Here is a 20,472-nt window from a genome sequence, read left to right as displayed (position 1 = left end):
AAACATGGTCTAAATACGAGCAGACAGGTCACAGAAACAAGCCCTAGAAAAACTGTTCACCAACTTTACTCATAATAAGAGAAATCAAATTTAAAACTACACTGATACCACTTTTCACTTCACAGATTGGCAAAGCTCCTTCAGTTACATCCTCTATTGGCAGCCCTATGGGGAAACAAACACACACTGCCGAGAGGGATGCAAAGGGTCCCTGCCCCTAGAGAGAACAATTTGACAATATAACAATATGGCAGAACAACATTTATGCATTTACGATTTAACCCAGTAATCTCACATTTAAGAATACCTCCCAAATCTCACAAGAATATATCCCAAAAATACACTAGCAAAAAAAACTAAAAACATCTGCATAACATAAGTAACAGCATTGTTTATAATGACAAAAGAACAAAGTACAAATGCTCTCAACAGGATTTTAGTCAATTGCATATATACACAGCCATAAAAAAGAGTAAGTAATATTTCTATATACTTGAAGTAATCTCTGAGATATAATGTTAAGCTTTAAAAGGTGGAAAAAAGTGGACTTATATAGCTTAGTATCATTCATCTAAGGGGAGTAGGTTCAACACATGTATACACACACATACGCTTGCTTATACACACAAAAAAAGACCAGAAAATAACCAAAATTGTTACCTCAAAAAAAGAAAGGGACAAGAATAGAAGCTAGACACCTATACCTGTGTTATAGATTTGACCGGGAGGTGGAACTGAGGATCTCCTATTGGTCAAGAATCTTTGGGAAACATTCTCTACTGCCCACATATTTATTGTCCCCTTAGACATATTAATTTCCAAGGACAATTCAGAATATATTACCTTTTTCTTTAATTCTTCTTGTTCCTTCTTGCTTAAAGTTCGCTTAGCTGTACTCATTTTTCCAATACTGAATGCTTTAAGTTTGTTTTCTAGAAGAGGCTACAAAAAGAAACAAAAAGCACACCTTTACATACACATCCTTAATGCTAGCTACAATTTTAATACAACTCAACTGATAGCCAAGTCTTCAGAATAGATTGTTTTAGAAACTTCACTGAAGAAATGCTGGGTCTACCCCACACATCAGGTGCTTGCCTTGGGTTTGACTCCGACATAAGTGTTCATTAAAGAATGTCTTAAAAAAAAAAAAAAGAATGTCTTCATTTGCCAGCTCAAGGTCAAAAACATAGAAAAGCCATTTTTCTTAAAAATAGACCAAAGAGCCGGGCTCGGTGGCTCAGCCTGTAATCCCACGCCTTTGGGAGGCTGAGGCAAGTGGATTGTCTGAAACCGCGGATTCAAGACCCGCCTGGGCAACTTGGTGAGACCTCATCTCTACAATAAATGAAAATGAGCCGGGCATGGTAGCGCACGCCTGTAGTTCCAGCTACTTGGAAGGTTGAGGTGGAAGGCTCACCAGAGCCCAGCAGGTCGAGGCTGCGGTGGCTGGAAGCAGCCACTGCACTCCAGTCTGGGTGACAGAGTAAGACTCCAACTCAAAAAAAAAAAAAAAATAGACCAAAGAAACAATCACCAAGGCTCAGGACAAGAATAAAAGTATTTGAGGAGGGAAAGTACACATATTTCGGGGCAAAAGTAGTAATAACAGAAAACAGATCGTCAGATCCTTTTGTAGTTCATAAGCATGTGATTGGATGTTTACATGCATGTGAGACATGAGCCACACAACTTTGGCACATCCCTGTGTGAAAATGAAAAAATAAAAAGAGGGGAAAAAAAGAAAACAGATCTTCAAATAAGGAAAAGGGAGTCCTACATTTTCATGGTCCAGTTTTGCAGGAATTTATCATCTACAACTCCCATTTCAAGTACTCTAAGTCACATCACTTACTTTCATAATTTAGTAAATTACACTTAACTTTTTACCAATAATACTGATTTTCATGAACATAATACTGTCATTTTCTTTGCTAAGAATGTATCAGCTATAGTATTTTAGGTTTCAACTCAAGTAAAACTACATCGATTAATCGGAAATATAAGAAAACTGTTTGTTTGTTTGTTTTTCTAAGTTGGAGTCTCACTCTGTCGCCCAGACTGGAGTGTAGTAGCACGCTCCCGACCACTACAGCCTCCACCTGCTGGGTTCCAGTGATCCTTCCACCTCAGCCTTCCAAGTAGCTGGAACTACAGGTGCACGCTACCACGCCCGGCTAATTTCTTGATTTATTGTAGAGATGAGGTCTCGCCAAGTTGCCCAGGCAGGTCTCGAACCTGCGGGCTCAGGCAATCCACTCACCTCGGCCTCCCAAAGCACAGGATTACAGGCTGAGCCACCGAGCCCGGCCTAAAAAAATAGTATTTTAATGAAGTCTTCATTTACATAACCTAGAAGCAATTTCCTTCTGAAATATGGCTTACATAAATTGTCTATATACCTTTAGTTCAATCAGGTATGCATGTGATTGATAAACTTAAAAGGTAGAAATGTTTATTAAATACAACCTAAAAATACTGAAATCTGAAATTTCTCTCTCCTAAAATGAAAAGTTAACCAATTACAAAATTATACCTTATCAATTCCCTGGTTATTAAATAAGCTTGCCCTTGGGAGATGCAGAATGAAAGAGTAATACTGCTGTAAACTATTTTAAAGTTATATTAAAATCCCTTTGAGAAAAATAAAGCAGTTTATAATCTAAAAATCAATACTGGATTTTAGCAACAGAGTAAAAATTATTTTTTCCCCTCAAAATAGAAAGAAAAACGTTTTCTCCCATCATTCAGTGTCTGGTTTCAACTTCAAAAGTTTAAATGATTGGTAAAATTACATAGAAATTCAATGAAAAGACAAAATTTGTGTTCAAATTTTATCTATATACCTATTAAGAGCTAAATTTAGACACCTAGAGAGAAATGGTTAAGAAAATAATGAAGAGTTAACTCAAATGAACAACATAATCATCCATTAAAAAGTTTTACAGAATTTTTGCTGAAATGTAAAAACAGAACTGAAGCAGGATTTTTTTTGTTTTCTGAGTTGGAGTCTCACTCTGCCGCCCAGACTGGAGTGCAGTGGCCGTTCCCAGTCACCGCAGCCTCGACCTGCTGGGCTCCGGCAATCATTCCGCCTCAGCCTTCCAAGTAGCCGAAATTACAGACATGCGCTACCACGCCCGGCTGATTTTTTGATTTATTATAGAGATGAATTAGGTCTCGCTGCCCAGGCGGGTCTCGAACCCGTGGGCTCAGGCAATCCACTCACCTCAGCCTCCCAAAGGCATGGGATTACAGGCTGAGCCACCGAGCCCGGCGAAATAGGATATTTTAAAATGTTTTCTTATAAAATGAATCTCAGAAAAATAAAAATATATTTATGCCTAGAAATATTAAATAAGGAAAGTAAAAGACCATGTCACCGGTGGTTTATACTGGATAGTGATGACTATGTTATTATTATATGTCACAAATTCAATCACAAGAAAAAAATTACCTGACAAAGAAGGAGGACAAGAATCTAAGAGCACTTTGTAGATCTAGAAGCAAAAAAGCTCCTTCTGTGTCCCTGGATTGCCCTAGGCACCTGCCCTTACCAGAGTAAACACCACCTGTTCCTGTTTGCTTCCCAGAGTGAGACTAAGCTCTATGAGAACAAGAACTGGATCCAAATCATCTGCATATTATTTCCAATGATTGCTATTTGGTACTTGATTCAGTAAATGTTGGATATGGGGGTAAGATAAATGTGATGATTAACCATTTTATAACCAAAACACTCCTTTGTTTTTTTAATTTAAAACTTTAAATGCTGGCAGCAGGGAGTATGACACCAGCCTGGGCAATAATGTGAGACTGCATCTCTACAAAAAATTTTTTTAAATTAGCCAGGTATGGAGGCAAGCACCTGCAGTTCTAGAAACTCAGGAGGCTGAGTTGGGAGGATCGTTTGAGTTCAGGAGTTTAAGGTTGTAGTGAGTTATAAACACACCACTGCAGTCCAGCCTAGGTGACAGAGGGAGAGCCCATCTTTAAAAAGAAAAAAAAAAGCCGGGCTCGGTGGCTCAGCCTGTAATCCCGCACCTTTGGGAGGCTGAGGTGAGTGGATTGCCTGAGCCCGTGGGTTCGAGACCCGCCTGGGCAGCAAGACCTCATCTCTACAATAAATCAAAAAATCAGCCGGGCATGGTAGCGCATGCCTGTAATTCTGGCTACTTGGAAGGCTGAGACAGAAGAATCGCCGGAGCCCAGTGGGTCGAGGCTGCAGTGGCCGGGAGCGGCCACTGCACTCCAGTCGGGGCGACAAAGTGAGACTCCAACTCAAAAAAAGAAAAAAGAAAAAAAAATTTCCACATGAACTTAAGTTTATTGCTACCCCAAATATAGAAAGAGTGTTATTTTCAAATAGAACAAGATAAAACAAGTGCAAAACCAAGATATTCAACCACCAAATTCAATCAAGAACAGATTAAAATCATTAAATATCTTTTCTTATTTTTATCAATACTCACTCTTGAGACATTCTGATGAGGAGAATCACAAAGGCTTTCACGGGCACTTTCATTCCTATAATTATGTTTTCTTGGGCTCTTTGGTCGTGTCCGACTTGGCATATCACTATCCGAGGGTCCAGATGCATCCATCTTCAGAAAAGTAAAGTGAGTTTTTTAAAAATCACATCATAGCACTGAAAACTAGAAATAACCCATGTCCAAATATTGACAAATTTCATTACACACTATCAAAAAATCACAATCCTTAATATCACCACTGATTTTAACAAACAAGTCCCAAAGAACATAGAAAGTTTTCAGTAACTATTAACTGGCACTTAAAGCTTGAATTTTATACAAGTAACAGTCAGTCGTCTTCCTTGAAATAAATTCATTTTCTTTATTTACAGGAAAACGTCTGCCAAATAACCACGTCTGACTAACCATAGTTCGTCAGTCATTCCCAAGTAAAAATGGCATTCCAGCTGGGTGTGGTGGCTCACGCCTATCATCCCAGCACTTTGAGAGGCTGAGGTGAGAGGATTGCCTGAGCCCATGGGTTCAAGACCAACCTGGGCAACTTGGCGAGATCTCATCTCTACAAGAAATTTTTTTAAAAAATTATCTGGGTGTGGTGGCGCATGCCTGTAGTTCCAGTTACTTGGAAGGCTAAGGCAGAAGGATCGCCTGAGCCCAGCAGGTCGAGGCTGCAGTGGCCATGAGCAGCCTGCACTCCTACTCAAAAACAAGTAACAATAAAAAGGTATTCCAGAAAAAGCAGTTAGTTTCATGTCCCAACTCAAGCATCACACTTGGGTTAGCAGAAGTACCTTCTATGTACTTCTTGTTTCACCCCACAGAATCTAAAAAAGACCCGTACAAAAGGTCAAGACTTTCTTTTTACTGCTTCACCAAGAACATTCTTAAGTGAAACTAGCATATTTTTATTATGCCTAGTGGGAAAGAATACAATGACTACAAGTATATTTTGGCATCACTGCTTGATTCATGCCAAAGTGTCAACAGTTTACCCACCAAATGCTTTTGTACCTCGAACTGCGTGTGCATTAGTGCAAATGTCAAAACAATTTAAAAGGTAAAAAAAACCTTAGTATTATTATGAAATAGTTTGGAACTCATAAACCCTCCCTAAGAGTCTCAGTGGCCCCTAGGAGTCTGTAGGCCACATTTTGAACAGTGGTGTCATAACACATGTAAAGAAATATTAATCAAATTTTTAAAAATTTTAATTTAGAAAAAGAAAAATAGAACCCGAGAAGGTTAAAAATTTTTTTAATTAAAATATTTAAAAAGAATTATGTATTGCTGTATTATTCAATATATTATTCAAAAGCTTTAAACAAACAGCATATGTCCATCATCACAGAAACAGCTTAATAAATAATTATACCTTTCCACGATGGAATGTTGTGATACCTTTAGAAAGAATAGATTACAGCTATGACCTACTGAGATTTCCAACAGGCGTACTGTGCAGTGAGAAAAGACAGTGTATAATGCAATCCCACAGTCAATGTAAAAGTACACACATGTGTACAGAATTTTATAATCACAACAAAAAAATAAGGAAATATATATATTAGGTTTCTAATATGGTTTGAAAGGGATAACTTATGCAAGTAGAATACACAAAAAGCACCTAGCAAAAAGGAGTAAAAGAAACAGTACATACAATATAATTATATTTATTTTTCAAGTAAAATCATAGATGTAGGGGTGCATGAGAAGAAATTAAATGTTAAAGAAAAAAGGAAGACTGCTTTTATACTCACATGTGCATCTGAAGACCCAGATGAGTGAACATCCGATGATCTTGTCTACAATTATTAAAAATAAAAGTCAATATTTTTTAAATGTCTTATTATACTAACAAAATAGTGTTTCATGTTATACAAACCTAATCTTTCACAACTTTTAGAAATTTCTTCTCAGTTAATAAAACTGAATGAGGGCAATCAATCTCTGACTTATAAAAAGTTATGATACAAAGTAAACGTGTTGTCATTTTTAAAAAAAATTCAGGATGCATGCTTCCAAAACTATGATGTAAATGCTAGTGCGATATATCTGAGGCATAGTCACCTTTTTATAATACTGACTGGAAACCTACCCATCATTTTTACAATAGAATTTTTGTGCAAAAGCTGTTTCCTAATCATTGATAACACTGTTTATTGCCACAACACTGCCCAGCAACTTCTTGGTATACAGCACAGAAACCACTCTTTTCTCCAACCACCTAAAGCCACATAAAGAAATCCATACATAAACCCTTGCGTGTCTAGTAAAAAGTACAAATTCTACTGCAGAAATAGTACAAGAAAAAGAAAATATTATTATCCAATCCATAAGAGGCCACCATTTACAACTTGCTTCAAGGGGGCTTTTTTTTAAAAAAAATCAAGAGTATGCCACATGCTGACTGTTGGCAAAAGAAAGAGTTCAGTCTTTAAATAACAGTACATTCCAACAATGTCAATGTTAAAATTTCATCTTATTTTTTCTAGGTACAAGAAGAAAGGCTATTAACCAAATAATACACGGCATCTTACTGAAATTTTTACTGGGAGATCCAGAACTTAACTGTGTCAACTGAGCTGTTTTTATTTTTGAAGGTACTAGGTAGTAAGATTTACTTATGTGTATTTATATCTAATTGTTAAAAGTGAAATCAAGGGCCAGGTGTGATGGCTCACGCCTGTAATCTCAGCACTTTGTAAGGCAAAAACAAGATAATTGCTTGAGCCCCGTTAGAGACCAGCTTAGCCAGGCATGGTGGCATGTGCCTGTAGTTCTAGCTACTTGGGAAGCTGAGGTGAGAGGAATGTTTGAGCCCAGGAACTTGAAACTGCATTACATCGTGATTGCAACACTATACTCTTACTTGGGCGACAAAGTGAGACCCTGACTCAAAAAAAAAAAAAAAAAGTGAAATCAAGAACTTGATGCAGTCTAGCTGAGTGAGATAAAAAATAAAAACAAAAAATAAAAAAAGAACTTGAGATCACAAGTATCTTCACTTGACTCTAGCTCCCAGTTCCAGATTTCATATACACAAAATATATTATTTTAAGAGAAAATTGAAGATTGATATGTTACAGAAAAGAGCAAATATAGAAAGACTAATATAAATCCATACAGTATTGGTTTATTTACCTTGTCCAAAGAGCAAGAACAGGTGGTTAGATTTTTTTACACTGAATCAATTTACTCCTCTGCACTCCATTATACTGAGCATTAACCCAGGCAAAAATCAGCCCAAGACAACCAACCCTTGTTCACTCATACAAACATATGAGAGTAGCTCGGAAAGTGCTAGCCTTTCTTTAATCTTCTATGCCACCACATCTAAATCATCATTACTAGGATTTAAAAATAAAAGCTACAAGAACCTAGACACCCTACCTATTTTCAGACAGTTAAATCTTTCCTGACTCCAAATCATCTAACCCTTTGCTCTTGATGTCCCCTCTGAGGGGACATTGTAAATCTAGCAAACCACTCAGACTGTCCCCTCAGGACAGCTGGTGATTCTATGGGCAAACTTATGCAACTGCAAATTTCTCAAATATGTATGTTTTCTTGAAGTTTTCCATTCAAATTGCATGAAAAAGCAAATAAAGAGATGGAATATATACTGAGATATAATCAATCACTTGAGAAGTGGTTTTCAGGAATTATGAGCATGTCCCTCCACATCTTCTCCGAACAACAAACGGGACAATAAATTACATATTATCAATGTGGGAGGAAGAAAACAAGACTGCATTGTTTGCCCAAATAGAAAAACACCAGGTGGAAGACATCCAATAAATTACTATTACACAACATGTATCAGTGAACTCGCAATCCGTGGCTGTGACTGTTTCACATGTTACCTTAGAAAAATATAAGATATAAAATTTTGATTTTTTGATCATAAATAAGCTCCTCAATGTCCAAAATTCTATAAACTAAATATTACAATTAAATAACTGGTTCCAAGTTATTTTAGTGAAGTGATTAGTTTTTCACTATTTTGTAAAAAACTGCGATTGATTTGCTGGTAGGTGATAGGGGAGATGTCTCTGAGTGCAAAAGGTTAAAGATGAAGCTCTGTAATCTTATCTTCAACAATCTCACTTGCATAACCAGACACCAAATTGGTAAATAATCACTGAAACAAAAGTAATCAGTTCAAAAGGAGCACTTTTGTCAGCTTTCCAAATAACACAATTTGATTAATTTTTAAATTGATCAACAACAGCGAGGCTTAAGAAGACACATCAGTTGATTTCAATTAACCAAAGATGTCACTAATCACAGTTGCTGCAAACCAGATATTTTCCACTGATACACACCTATCTCTAGCTACACAGCACTGAGAAAGTGGGTCTGGACTTAAGAACATTTGGAAAGATGCAAATAGTAGTTAATACAATTTTTAAAAGAATAACCAACTTAAAAATTATAAAGCCTGTGGTCAGGGGACACAGTAAGTAAACACTATTTCAGAAGCTGAGTTCTCCCTCTTGTTAACCTGGAAATGAACTGTATGATTTAGTTTGGGGTTTTTATTTTTAATGAGGAATACAAACTAATGATGCTTAAAGATCTCCTAAAATCTACAGCACAATTCCTTATCCAAATGAGAAGACCCAAAGCAGCAGCATGGTGGCTGGCACATGAAATCCAAGCTACTCAAGAGGCTAAGGCAGGATGACCACCTGAGGTTAGGAGTTGCCCAGACAACATAGCAAGACCCTGTCCCCTAATTTTAAAAAAGACCCAAAACAAGAAATGAAAAAAGCATAATAAGGGAAATTTGAAGAAATAAAGAAGCATACATAAGATAATTCATCAGCCATCAAAAAGAATGAAATAATGTCTTTTGCAGCAACTTGGGTGGAATTGGAGAATATCATCCTAAGTGAACTAACTCAGGAACAGAAAACCAAACACTGCACGTTCTCACCCATAAGTGGTAGCTAAACTAAGGATCTGTAAAGGCTTAGAGAATGATATAGTAATGAACACTGGTGACTCAGAAGGGGGAAGGTGGGAAGAGGTGGAAAGATGAAAAATCACCTATCGGTTACAACGGGCACAGGTGGGGTAGTGGGTACACTTAAAGCCCAGACTTCTTTGCCACTACACAATGCAACTGTGTAACTAAAAACTATTTGTAACCCCTTAAAGTTATTGAAATAAAGTGGTGGGGGGAGATAAATCTATCTTGGGACAGAAAAAGCAGGCAACAGAGATGTAAGGAAGAACTGCCAAGAAAATCAAAAAGGAAAAAGGATCATTCCAATGGCTGCCAAGGGGATTAAAGGTGAAGCCAATTACCTTATACCAAATGGCCCTATACCTTGCTGGCTGAGAACAAAACTAATATTCTTCGAGCTGCTCCTATTTTCCCTTAAGTGAAAGCCCCATATCCCTGAGTTTCTAAATTAGCAAGCTATCCACAGCTTTCCTTTTTGTGGGTAGCAAGTGTACACACAACATTCCTCCAATACCACCATTCTGCCTAGACAGCTCTCAATTCCCTCATCTGTCTCCCAATTTCCCATATCTTTCTCCTCACTCTCTTATCTCCACAAGTTCAATGATTTCTCCTGTAGGATGCATATCATCAACACCCTTAATGTACTGCAAAGACTTCAAGTTCTTTTTTTTTTTTTTTTTTAAGTTGGAGTCTCACTCTGTCACCCAGGCTGGAGTGCAGTGGCACACTCACGGCCACCCCAGTGTTGACCTGCTGGGTTCCAGCGACCCTTCTGCCTCAGCCTTCCAAGAAGCCAGAACTACAGATGCAAGCTACCACGCCTGGCTAATTTTTGACTTATTGCAGAGACGCGGTCTCGCCAAGTTGCCCAGGTTGGTCTCCAACACATGGGCTCAGGCAATCCACTTGCTTCAGCCTCCCAAGGTGCTGGTATTACAGGCTGAGTCACCGAGCCTGGCCAACTTCAGGTTCTTGACCTGCAATCTTGGTCTTGTTCTGGGCTCCAAATCTGTCCTCAGACTGCTTCCTGGATATCTTCACCTGAATGCCTACAAGCTCCTCAAATCCAACATATCTAAAACTCCTCCCAAACTAGCTTCACCTCTTGTCTATTTCTAACACTAGATCATAACTCTCAATCACCTATGATCTGGAAACAGTAAAATGTTGAAGTGCACATATTCTGCATTTACCAGCACTTATCTTGAGTTTAGTTTCTCCTTCTGAGAAGTTAAATAGCACCTGCCTCACAGGACTGTTGTGAAGGGCAAATACAGATGAAGCACTTAGAACAGTGCCTGGTCCTTAGTAACTGCTCATTAAGTGTTCACCAGTAGCAGCATATTAACAAGGTCATCCTGGACTCCTTCCTTATGCCCCATAATCAACTGCATCAATTCCTGTTCACCTCACCTCTAACATATATCTTCCATAGGGACTGTTCTTTTTCTTTCTAAAGACACCATGGTGGTTCAGACTGTCCCTTTATCTAGTCATTTACTGTTCTTACTGGGCTTGATGTTGTGCTTTGCATTAGAGATACAAGGTAAAATAAGACATAGCTCCTGTACTTAGGAGCTAAAAAAGAGACAAAGCAATGTGGTTATGCCACAAGAGCACAGAAGACAGGCAAATCTCAACTGGACATGAGGATGGGCGTGAGGACGTGGGGTTTGTTAGGGAAAGTTTCCCAGGAGAGGATCTGAGGTAAGATTTTTGAAGCAATCCTCAATTATTTACCAGCACCTCTGCAATAACCTCCAAATTGGTCCTCCTTGCCCTCAAATCCTTCTTAATTATCTCCCGAAACAGCTTTCCAAAGGACTTTCCTGTCTCAAATTTTCCATGGCTCTCTAATTTTATTCCCTAGCATCCAAAGCCCTCTACAATTTAGCCTGAACTTGCCCTTCCAGTCTCAATAACTTTTATCTTCATGCAAGTGTCCTATCAGACCATTTATCAATCCATTTCCCAGCAACTTACTTTCTTCACTTCATCCATCTCTTTTTTTATACCCTATCTCTACCCTTCAAAACTCCGTTCATAGCCGGGCACAGGGGATCAAGCCTGTAATCTCAGCATTTTGGGAGGCCAAGGTGAGAGGACTGCCTGAGACCACGAGTTCGAGACCAGCCTGGGCAACTTGGCAAGACCTCATCTCTACAACAAATTAAAAAAAAAAAATTAGCCGGGCATGGTAGTGCACACCTGTAGTGCCCACTACTTGGAAGCTTGAGGCGGAATGATCGCCTGAGACCAGCAGTTCGACGCCGTGTGGCCGTGAGCTTGCCACTGCACGCCAGCCTGGGTGAGAGTAAGACTGTAACTCAAAAAAAAAAAAAAACAGCAACAACAAAAACTCCACTCATTGTTCAAAGGACCCATCAATCAAATTCTACTATGCTCCTGAAGCCTCCCTCTCCCCACCCTCCATTCAAAGAGTTATCACTTCTTTCTCTAAACTTTTAGGTATTTCCAATAGCTCTATCTTGCACTAGTGTATGTGCTGACTCTCTTCTACGCTCCCCCAAAGAGGGTATGGTCTTATTTAACACTGTCTACCTCAACAGCAAGTACAAGATCTAACAAGTGAGAGTCTCAATATACCTGTTGACTTAACATTGTCAAATATACTATGCTGTCTATTCATTAACAAATAACAGCTACCTAGCTTAATGCTACTATCCAAGCCAAACCAAGCACACACCACTGCTGCCCAGACTACTTATTTCTTAAAAGTGATATTTTGTTAACCAGCAAAGGCAGTCACTCAAAATAGTTTCCAAAGTAATTCAGCACTGGATGTGCAAAGAAGCCAGTATAGTATTTTCTATTTTATTCATTCACCTCTCTAAATCAATTTTTTATGATATGGCAAAAATAGGCACTATCACAGAATGAAATAACAGGGCACACAATTCCATCATATTAGCAATATTACCAGCACAGGAAATGCAGAAGGAAAGAAAATACTACATTCTCTTCATATCCTTTTTGTTAAAAAAGTAAACATTTTAAAGTCAAAATAAATATTTAAGGAAATATGTTTAACAATTTTATGAACAAATTATAGGCTGTCTCATTGTCTCTCATCTCAAAATCAAAACTACACATGACATCCACACCCCTTCCCCATCAAGCAATACTTTGGTCTAGTAATAAACAGAAATAAATGCATAGGAAAATGTTAGCTCTATTTCTAAAACATTTGCTGAATGTCTACATTTGTCAGGCTTTACAATGCAAAATACAGTAAAATTACACAGTAAATAAAAGGGCATGTGGCTCTCTTCATAACTATGAATAAAGTCGTTTGACTACACATACATAAAATGTAATTTTAAAGCAAGAAGAACTATAGAGTTTATCTAATCTCTTTATAAGAGCTGTTAATGATTTGTCATATTGTACATCTTAAAATTAACATTTTCCTCAATGTCTAGAAATATGGTTACTAAGAATCCCTCGCCATATCCATACCAATGGGAATTTAACTACCAAAGAAGAAGAATCATGAAACACAAGTGTCTGTTCATGTCATCAGTACTGTGGACTGTAAGTCATCTGTCTATTCTCTCCAAAGGAAAGGATATCAAACCGGAGAGATAAAAGGCTAGAAATTCCAAATACCATAGTATTGGTCAAAATGATCTTACACTTTCTCTAACAATTTCTGGACTTGTATTAGAAACAAAAAGCAGCAATCTGGCCAGTCATGATTACACATTCCAAATGACAGGATTAAAATTTATCCTGACAGCCGGGCTCGGTGGCTCAGCCTGTAATCCCAGCACTTTGGGAGGCTGAGGTGAGTGGATTGCCTGAACCTGCGGGTTCGAGACCTCATCTCTACAATAAATCAAAAAATCAGCCGGGCATGGTAGCGCGTGCCTGTAATTCCAGCTACTTGGAAGGCTGAGGTGGAAGGCTGAGGCGGAAGGATCGCCGGAGCCCAGCAGGTTGAGGCTGCGGTGGCCAGGAGCAGCCACTGCACTCCAGTCTGGGCGACAGAGTGAGACTCCAACTCAAAAAAAAAAAAAAATTTATCCTGACACTTCGAAAATTAAGTACTTTTTAATTCCCTCTAAAAACAAAACAAAAAAGGAGAGTGAAAGAAACTAAGATTTGGATGCAGTGGCTCAAGCCTATAATCCCAGCACTGTGGGAAGCCAAGGCCTGAGCCCAGGGGTTCGAGACCAGCCTGGGCAACTTGGTGAGACTTCGTCTCTACAATAAATCACAAAATTAGCTGTGTGTGGTAGTGTGCACCTGTAGTTACAGCTACTTGGAAGGTTGAGGCGGAAGGATCACCTGAGCCCAGCAGGCCAAGGTTGTGGTGGCACTGCACTCCAGTCTGGAAGACAGAGTGAGATTCCAACTCAAAAAAACCAAAAAAACTAAGATTTATTATGTACTTTATAAACATTAACTCGTTTAATCCTTATAGCAACCCTGTAAAAAAGGAATTACATCTATATTACAAATGAGAAAATTTAGTCTCAAGAGTTTAATCAATTTGCAATTATATTAAGGCAAACATATATAATCCAAATCCTGGATTCTGTTAGCAAAATCCATAATCTTCCCATTACATTATGCAGCCTCCATATTAATGGAGAAATCACGTCAATACTATTTTCGTTGAGATATTCTGATTCCTTTTAAAGATATCAGTAAGAAATCTGTTAGCAGCAGCATCATGATAATCCAAAGTAATATAAACTGAAAAACTATATTACCAGAAAATCCAGTAATTTACGTATACAGAGTAATCACACATTCACAATCATTAGTACTCTTATAAGAAGGAAGCCTGAACACATACATTGAAATGTTTTTAATGTATCCAAGGCCTCAACTAAGGAATATTTAAAATATTACTTTATAAGAAACAAAAAATTGTGAGGCTTATGCATGAATTATAATGGATGCAACTAGCTTTAGTAATAGCTCACTAACAGAAGTGAGGCTGTTCTTACAGACTCCTGTCATGGATCTGTTGAGAAAAGATGGCAGAGTGAGCCAAGATCGGGAAGGAGAAATGTACTGGGGAGGGAAAAAACTGAGATGAAGTAAGGCATGATGTAAAGCAGACAAAACTGGTCCCCTACCATAGTTTTAGTTTCTGTGTAACTAAAGGATATCTGGTCAGGCCATTATAAGTTATCCACTAATTATTTGGTGGACATCATTCACCAAATGGCATAAAGATTCAAATTACTAAAAACTGAGAAAGCAAGTGTAAAATGGTTCACTGTAGATGCAAGACTCTCTCCTACGAAACTTAACTTCCTAATAACTGATTTATAAGCATACACACTCTTTAAAATTTAACAGTCCCTAGAACCTTTATTTATTTACTTTGGGGGGGGAGCAGGATTTATTGAGAGGTCAGAAAAGCTCCCAGAGCAGGAGGGGATCGGTGGGGGTTGCCCTAGAACTTTAAGTGATACACACCTTCCTGCATCGAAAAGCTTAATAACTACCTCGTACCAGTACCTATTACTTTCGTTCGAGATGATAAACTTAAAGAAGCAAAAGATGATTAAATGACCCGCCCAAGATGGCAACTCAGACCCGATGATAAGCACAGCCTTACTAGTGCCACATAGTTCACTGGTTTCACAACGCGTGCACACGGTTCCCTGTAAATACAAATACAATGGATTCATCTTAAGTAGCTTCCAAGTCTGCGTAAGTTCTCTTTTCAGTGGAACAAACATGAAGAAGACCACAAATACTCGACCCTCAAAAGCATTTTTCCCTTCCTCTAAAGTGAGGCAAAGACCACGTGTGGAGTATAGCGTTAACCTTGGCTATGCAGCACAGCAAAGGAGAGCGGCTCCCGCCTATGCACTTCCCACCCCGCGCGTCCTTCCACAACTGGGCCTCCCTCACAGCTTGCGACCCGAGAGACGATTTAATCTCTGGAAAGCACCAGGGAAACTGAGGGAAGCCGGAAGTGAGTGAGCTCCAAAACCAATGAACCGAGAAAAAAAAGCAAACAGACACAGAAGCACCGGGAAGCGATTCCCGCCTCTCCCAGGCGCAGTCCCGCGGCCTCGAGAGCGCAGCAAGTTGAGAGACCGGGGCGCGTTTTCTCGGCCTCGGGCCTCCGTGTGAATTCCTGATCTCACCCAATGCCAAGCACGGGCCGAATATTCACGCCGCCTGCCCCTGGGCACGCCAGTCTTGGGCTGAATCCAGGCTGGGGCTGAGGGGAGACAGCAGGCCTCTCAACCTGCGCACCACAGTGCGGCGGCACCCGGGCCTGCTGTCGCGACCTGAACGCGGACCCCAATCCCAATCGCCCCTCGTAGGCCAGAAGCGTCTATAGGCCCCAGGCGACAGTGACAGACCCACTGACTTACGAAGTCCTCTAAGAAATTACCTTTGAACTGGCCTTCTGAGATCCGCCTGGCGTTTTGTCCGCCATCTTGAGCTTTGCCCCTCCTTCGGCGGCGGCAGCAGCACGGGCGAGTCGAGCACCGAGAGAGCGTATCTCAGCGAAGCGCGCCAGAGACGCCTGCGAGGCTGAATAGTCGACTACCGAGAGAGTGATTTGGGCGCCGCTGCGCACGTGACTTCCGGTGTGGGTGATTCCCCAGCTGCGCTCAGTCCGTTCGCTTTCCTGGGAGTCCCGGCGCTTGCTTGCGTTTTGGGGCCCTGAAATTTACAGCGTCGTCTTGTCCTGACTTTCAGGGCCGACTGATGTTTCACTCTCTTGCCCCAGCGCCTTCCCTTGATGGATGCGAGCCGGTTGTATTTCCTGAGCGGAAGGGGAGACCCTCCTTAAAGAAGAAATGCACCGGTCATGCAGGGCAGGAGCTTTTTTTTTTTTTTTTTTTTTTTTGAGTCAGATTCCCACTCTGTCGCCCAAGCTGGAGTGCAGTGGCACACTCACGGCCACTGCGGCCTCGACCTGCTGGGCTAAGGCGATCCTTTCCACCTCAACCTTCCAAGTAGCTAGGACTACAGGCATGCGCCACCACGCCCGGTTATTTCTGATTTATTGCAGAGACGAGGTCTCGCCAAGTTGCTCAGGCTGGCGAACTCATGGGCGTATGCAGTCCTCTCACCTCTGTCTCCCAAAGTGCTGGGATTAGAGGTGTGAGCCACCGCGCCCGGCCTCTAGGCAGGAGCTCTTACTTCCACTCAGGAAATAGGCCTGGAACCAACTGGTGTCAGGCGCTGGGTGGACAGACACGTTGTTCTCGCCACTTCCGGAGCTCGCACCCTGGTGGGAGAGGCAGGCTTAGTCTGCTTATGTTAAGATGGTGAATGCTGAGATAGGGTTGTGCACGAAAGCCTGAGAGGAGGAGCGTTTGACTCGACCTGCGGGTAAACCTATAGACACTACCTAAGGTGTCTGCAAAATGGGTGCATGCAGACAGTGAAAGAAAATCGCAAATACAGACGGAGGTCTAAGTCTAGCATACATGTAAGTTGTGTGACATTTTAAAGATTACATTTTCGCTTTAGTATTGTTTTTATTTTTAATCACATAAATGAGATAGCACCGTAAATTTCTGTTCTTGGTACTTTTTTTTAAAAAAAGGTTCTGGGATCGGGCGCGGTGGCTCACGCTTGTAATTCCAATACTTTGGGAGGCCGAGGCAAGAGGATTGCTTGAGTCCAGGAGCTGGAGACCAGCCCAGGCAACATAGCAAGACCTCGTCGCTACAAAAAAAAAAATGTAAAAATTAACCAGATGTGGTAGAGCAGGCCTGTAGTCCTAGCTACTGAGGAGGCTACTGTGGAAGGATCGCCTGAGCTCAGGGCTCAAGGCTGCGGTGAGCCGTGATCATGCCACAGCACTCCATCCTGGACAACAGAGGAGACCCCCAACTCTAGAAAATAAATAGTAAATAATAAGTAAATAAATAAAAGTTTCTCCTGAGTTCGAAGAAGGAAAGCTTGCTTGAGAAGCCTGAACTGAGCCAGGCAGGAAAGTGAAAAAAGCATTCCAGGCAGAGTAATGAAGTAAAAGCCCTGTGGCATGAATCAGTACAACCCAGAAGTGCAGGTCACCCTGAGCAGTCTAGTTGTATTAGACCAGGGGTGGAGAAGGAACATGCCTGGAGAGGTGGATGGGAGCAGGTTCACACAGAGCCCTAAGGTAACCATTGTGCTTAGAAGAGTTAGAATTCTATTTCCAGGGATGAAGATTGGCCTTGTGGTCGGATTTTTGTTTTAAAAGATTGCTCTTGAGCACTGGGGTGGGAGTGGGGGCGTGTTCATGGACCTCTCCCTAATTCATTTATTCAAAATATGTTTGAGCCCATGTTGTGCATAAAAGCCTGCCCAAAGTGGTGTCAAACTTTACAGAGTCAGATAAAAATAACACTGTCTTCATGATTTAAAACTTAATGAGGAGTGTAGGAGACAAACAAGGAAACAGCAAACTAACACTATGCATAATTAAAATGATGCTGCAAGGAAGGATCAATAGCTGGGGGAACGCTCAAAGAAGTAATTAATTCTGAGAGTAGGAGTGGGGAGAAGAGATGGGGGAGGTTTCAGAGAAGAAAGCATTTGAGCCAGCTGTGAAGAATTTTGTGTCTGCTGGATGGTGGGGGTGGGGAGTGAGGAAAGTACTTGGACAGGATCTGAACCTCAGGAAAGATTAACACTCATCTGTGCCAGTCACTGAGGAATTCACAGGCTAGGACTCCTATTCTGTATGAGGGGAGAGGGGTAAAAGACAGACAGTAAGCAAGTAAACAAGAAATGATCAGAAAGTGACACATGCTATAAGTAAGATTAAAATAGAATGATGCTTTGCGCCCTCCAACACAATTGAACTCGGATCCTGTCACACTTTTTCAATTCTGGGTTGCTTCCCTCACTCTTGCCCTGTACCCATATTGAAGTCTAATCAATTTCTGCTCTTACTGAAGACAGTCACTTCCTCCAGGAAGGCTTACAGTCCTCCCTCCCCCGCCAAGCCTGAGTCAGAGACCCTGCTTCTGTTTCCATGGGAACCAATACTTTCCCACTCTAAGGAGCCCATCACACTAGATCTTAACTGCTTGTTTACACTCTAGGATTAGAAAGTGAAATCAGCTGAGATGAAGAGAGGCATGGAACTGGGTGTGCCCAGTGGTGTTCTGACAGTGCACAGGCTGACTTGGTCACTAGAAAGTGGATACATGCAGCTCTTCGGACAAATCTTGAAAGTTTTAATTTTTAAAATAATTTTTACTAAATATTTGCCCCTAAAGAGTTAAAACAAAGGAATGTAGATGTCTTCCCTCTCCTTTTTTATGCTGTAAGCCCCAAAGCAAGTCAGACAAGTGTGACTTGACTAGAAGTAATACACAGGCCTTTATTCAGGCCTAATTATGTATCTTTTAAAAATTCAAAATCCACAATTATGAGCAGAGTTCTCCTTGATGCATTTAAGTTATGGAATTCTGGCCCTACTTACTCATAAGGAGGGTGAGACAGCATGAAAATAATCCAAATGGAATTCTACAGAATGTGAAATTGTTAATTAGATTAATGATTCTTATCACCAAGGGACTACACATAAGTAATAAGACTCATACAGCTTACTGTAATCAGTATTACCTTTTTGTGCTCACACTACAACCATGCCATTTTTCTCTTCCTGATGTGTTGATTCTCACATCCCCACACCTGCCATTTGTTCATAAGGATTCTCCCTGAAGCAGCTTTTCTCAACAGAAATTACATAGTGCCAGATACAATCCATCCAGGTATTTTGTTTGGTTCATTCCAGAAGCAATTTTCTTTGAAATTTGAGCTAGCATTTCTAAACTGGGAGATTTTACATAAAACTTAGTGTTTCCAGCTTTTCTTGAAACACAAGAAAGTCTGGCAACATTGGGCAACAGTCCAGGTGAGGTGGCAACTTCTTGGAAAAGGGACTGTGCACACCAGTTAGCCAGGCCTTCAACACATGAAGTGGACAAATTCTCCACACTGGCATTTCAAGTTTCTATTTATAGTCTGTTTATTTATTTGTTTTTAAATTGAAGTCTCACTCTGTTGCCCAGGCTGAAAAGTGCAGTGTCATGCTAATGGCCACTGCAACCTCGACCTGCTGGGCTTCCACCTCAGCCTTCCAAGTAGCTGAAACTACAAGCACGTGCCACTACACCTGGCTAATTTTTTTTTTTTTGTTTTTAGTTGTAGAGGTGAGGTCTCACCAAGTTGCCCAAACTGGTCTCAAATCCCTAGGCTCAAGCAATTCTCTTGCCTAGGCCTCCCAAAGTGGGATTACAGGTGTGAGCCACCGCACCTGGCTCTATTTATAATGTACAGTGTTAAGTCTTACTTACTCAGAGTTGATGATCAAAACATTGACAACTAGTTCCCTAGGTGCTAGCTTGGTGAGCTGAGTTGGCGCTGTTGCTATGCAAAGAATTGCACAGAAGGTAGATTAGAAAAATAGTTTGACTGGGTTTGTTGGCTCAGCCTGTAATCCCAGCATTTTAGAAGGCTGAGGCAAGTGGATTGCCTGAGCTCGTGGGCTCAAGACCAACCTGAGAAACTTGGCAAGACCTTGTCTCTACAATTAATCAAAAATCAGCCGGGCGTCCTTACAGTTCCAGCTACTTGGAAGGCTGAGGCAGAAGGATCTCTGGAGTCCAGCAGGCTGGTGCTGGGGTGGCCGTGAGCATACCACTGCACTCCAGCCTGGGCGATGGCGTAAGACTCCAACTCAGAAAAAAAAAAAAAGAGAAAGAAATAAAAATGGTTTATTCAAAAAGTAGATCAGAAAAAGTCACTTCCCCAAGAGTAGATAAGGGAGCTAGACCCTAAAAGGACAGTATGCCCTGAATGCTTAAGGCTGGAGGAGGGGGTTTATAATTTTTTGTTTCCCAGGATGCTGGGAAAGAGCATTCCTATGGAACATGAAGGTGGGAAGGGGTTGTCGTTGCCATGGTGATAGTCTGTTTTCTTTTGACTGGAGAGATGCAGGGACTGATCAGTCATGGGTGGTCAATCACACAGACAAGATGGGCTGGGCTAGTAGTT

General features: G+C 40.7%; 1 protein-coding gene across 4 annotated transcripts in view; it reads right to left on the bottom strand.

Moving 5' to 3' along the window:
* The window catches only part of U2SURP (U2 snRNP associated SURP domain containing), a 57,420-nt gene extending 41,420 nt beyond the window's left edge, over window positions 1–16,000 (bottom strand). For 2 of the 4 annotated variants that reach the window (XM_008072525.1, XM_008072526.1), the window contains exons 1-4: window positions 15,857–16,000; window positions 6,248–6,292; window positions 4,473–4,604; window positions 844–942 (exon numbers count right to left, since the gene is read on the bottom strand). In XM_008072525.1, the coding sequence (XP_008070716.1) occupies window positions 844–942; window positions 4,473–4,604; window positions 6,248–6,292; window positions 15,857–15,901 (321 nt within the window). In that variant the 5' untranslated portion in view covers window positions 15,902–16,000. The remainder of the gene's footprint in view (window positions 1–843; window positions 943–4,472; window positions 4,605–6,247; window positions 6,293–15,856) is intronic. The other 2 variants (XM_021706166.1, XM_021706169.1) reach the window with 2 other exon arrangements.
* Between the last annotated feature and the right edge of the window lie 4,472 nt (window positions 16,001–20,472).

The sequence above is a fragment of the Carlito syrichta genome, unplaced genomic scaffold (assembly GCF_000164805.1).
Source record: "Carlito syrichta isolate Samal-C Ts95f unplaced genomic scaffold, Tarsius_syrichta-2.0.1 Scaffold315320, whole genome shotgun sequence".
Taxonomy (NCBI): Eukaryota; Metazoa; Chordata; class Mammalia; order Primates; family Tarsiidae; genus Carlito; species Carlito syrichta.
This window is presented reverse-complemented; position numbering and strand designations above follow the sequence as displayed.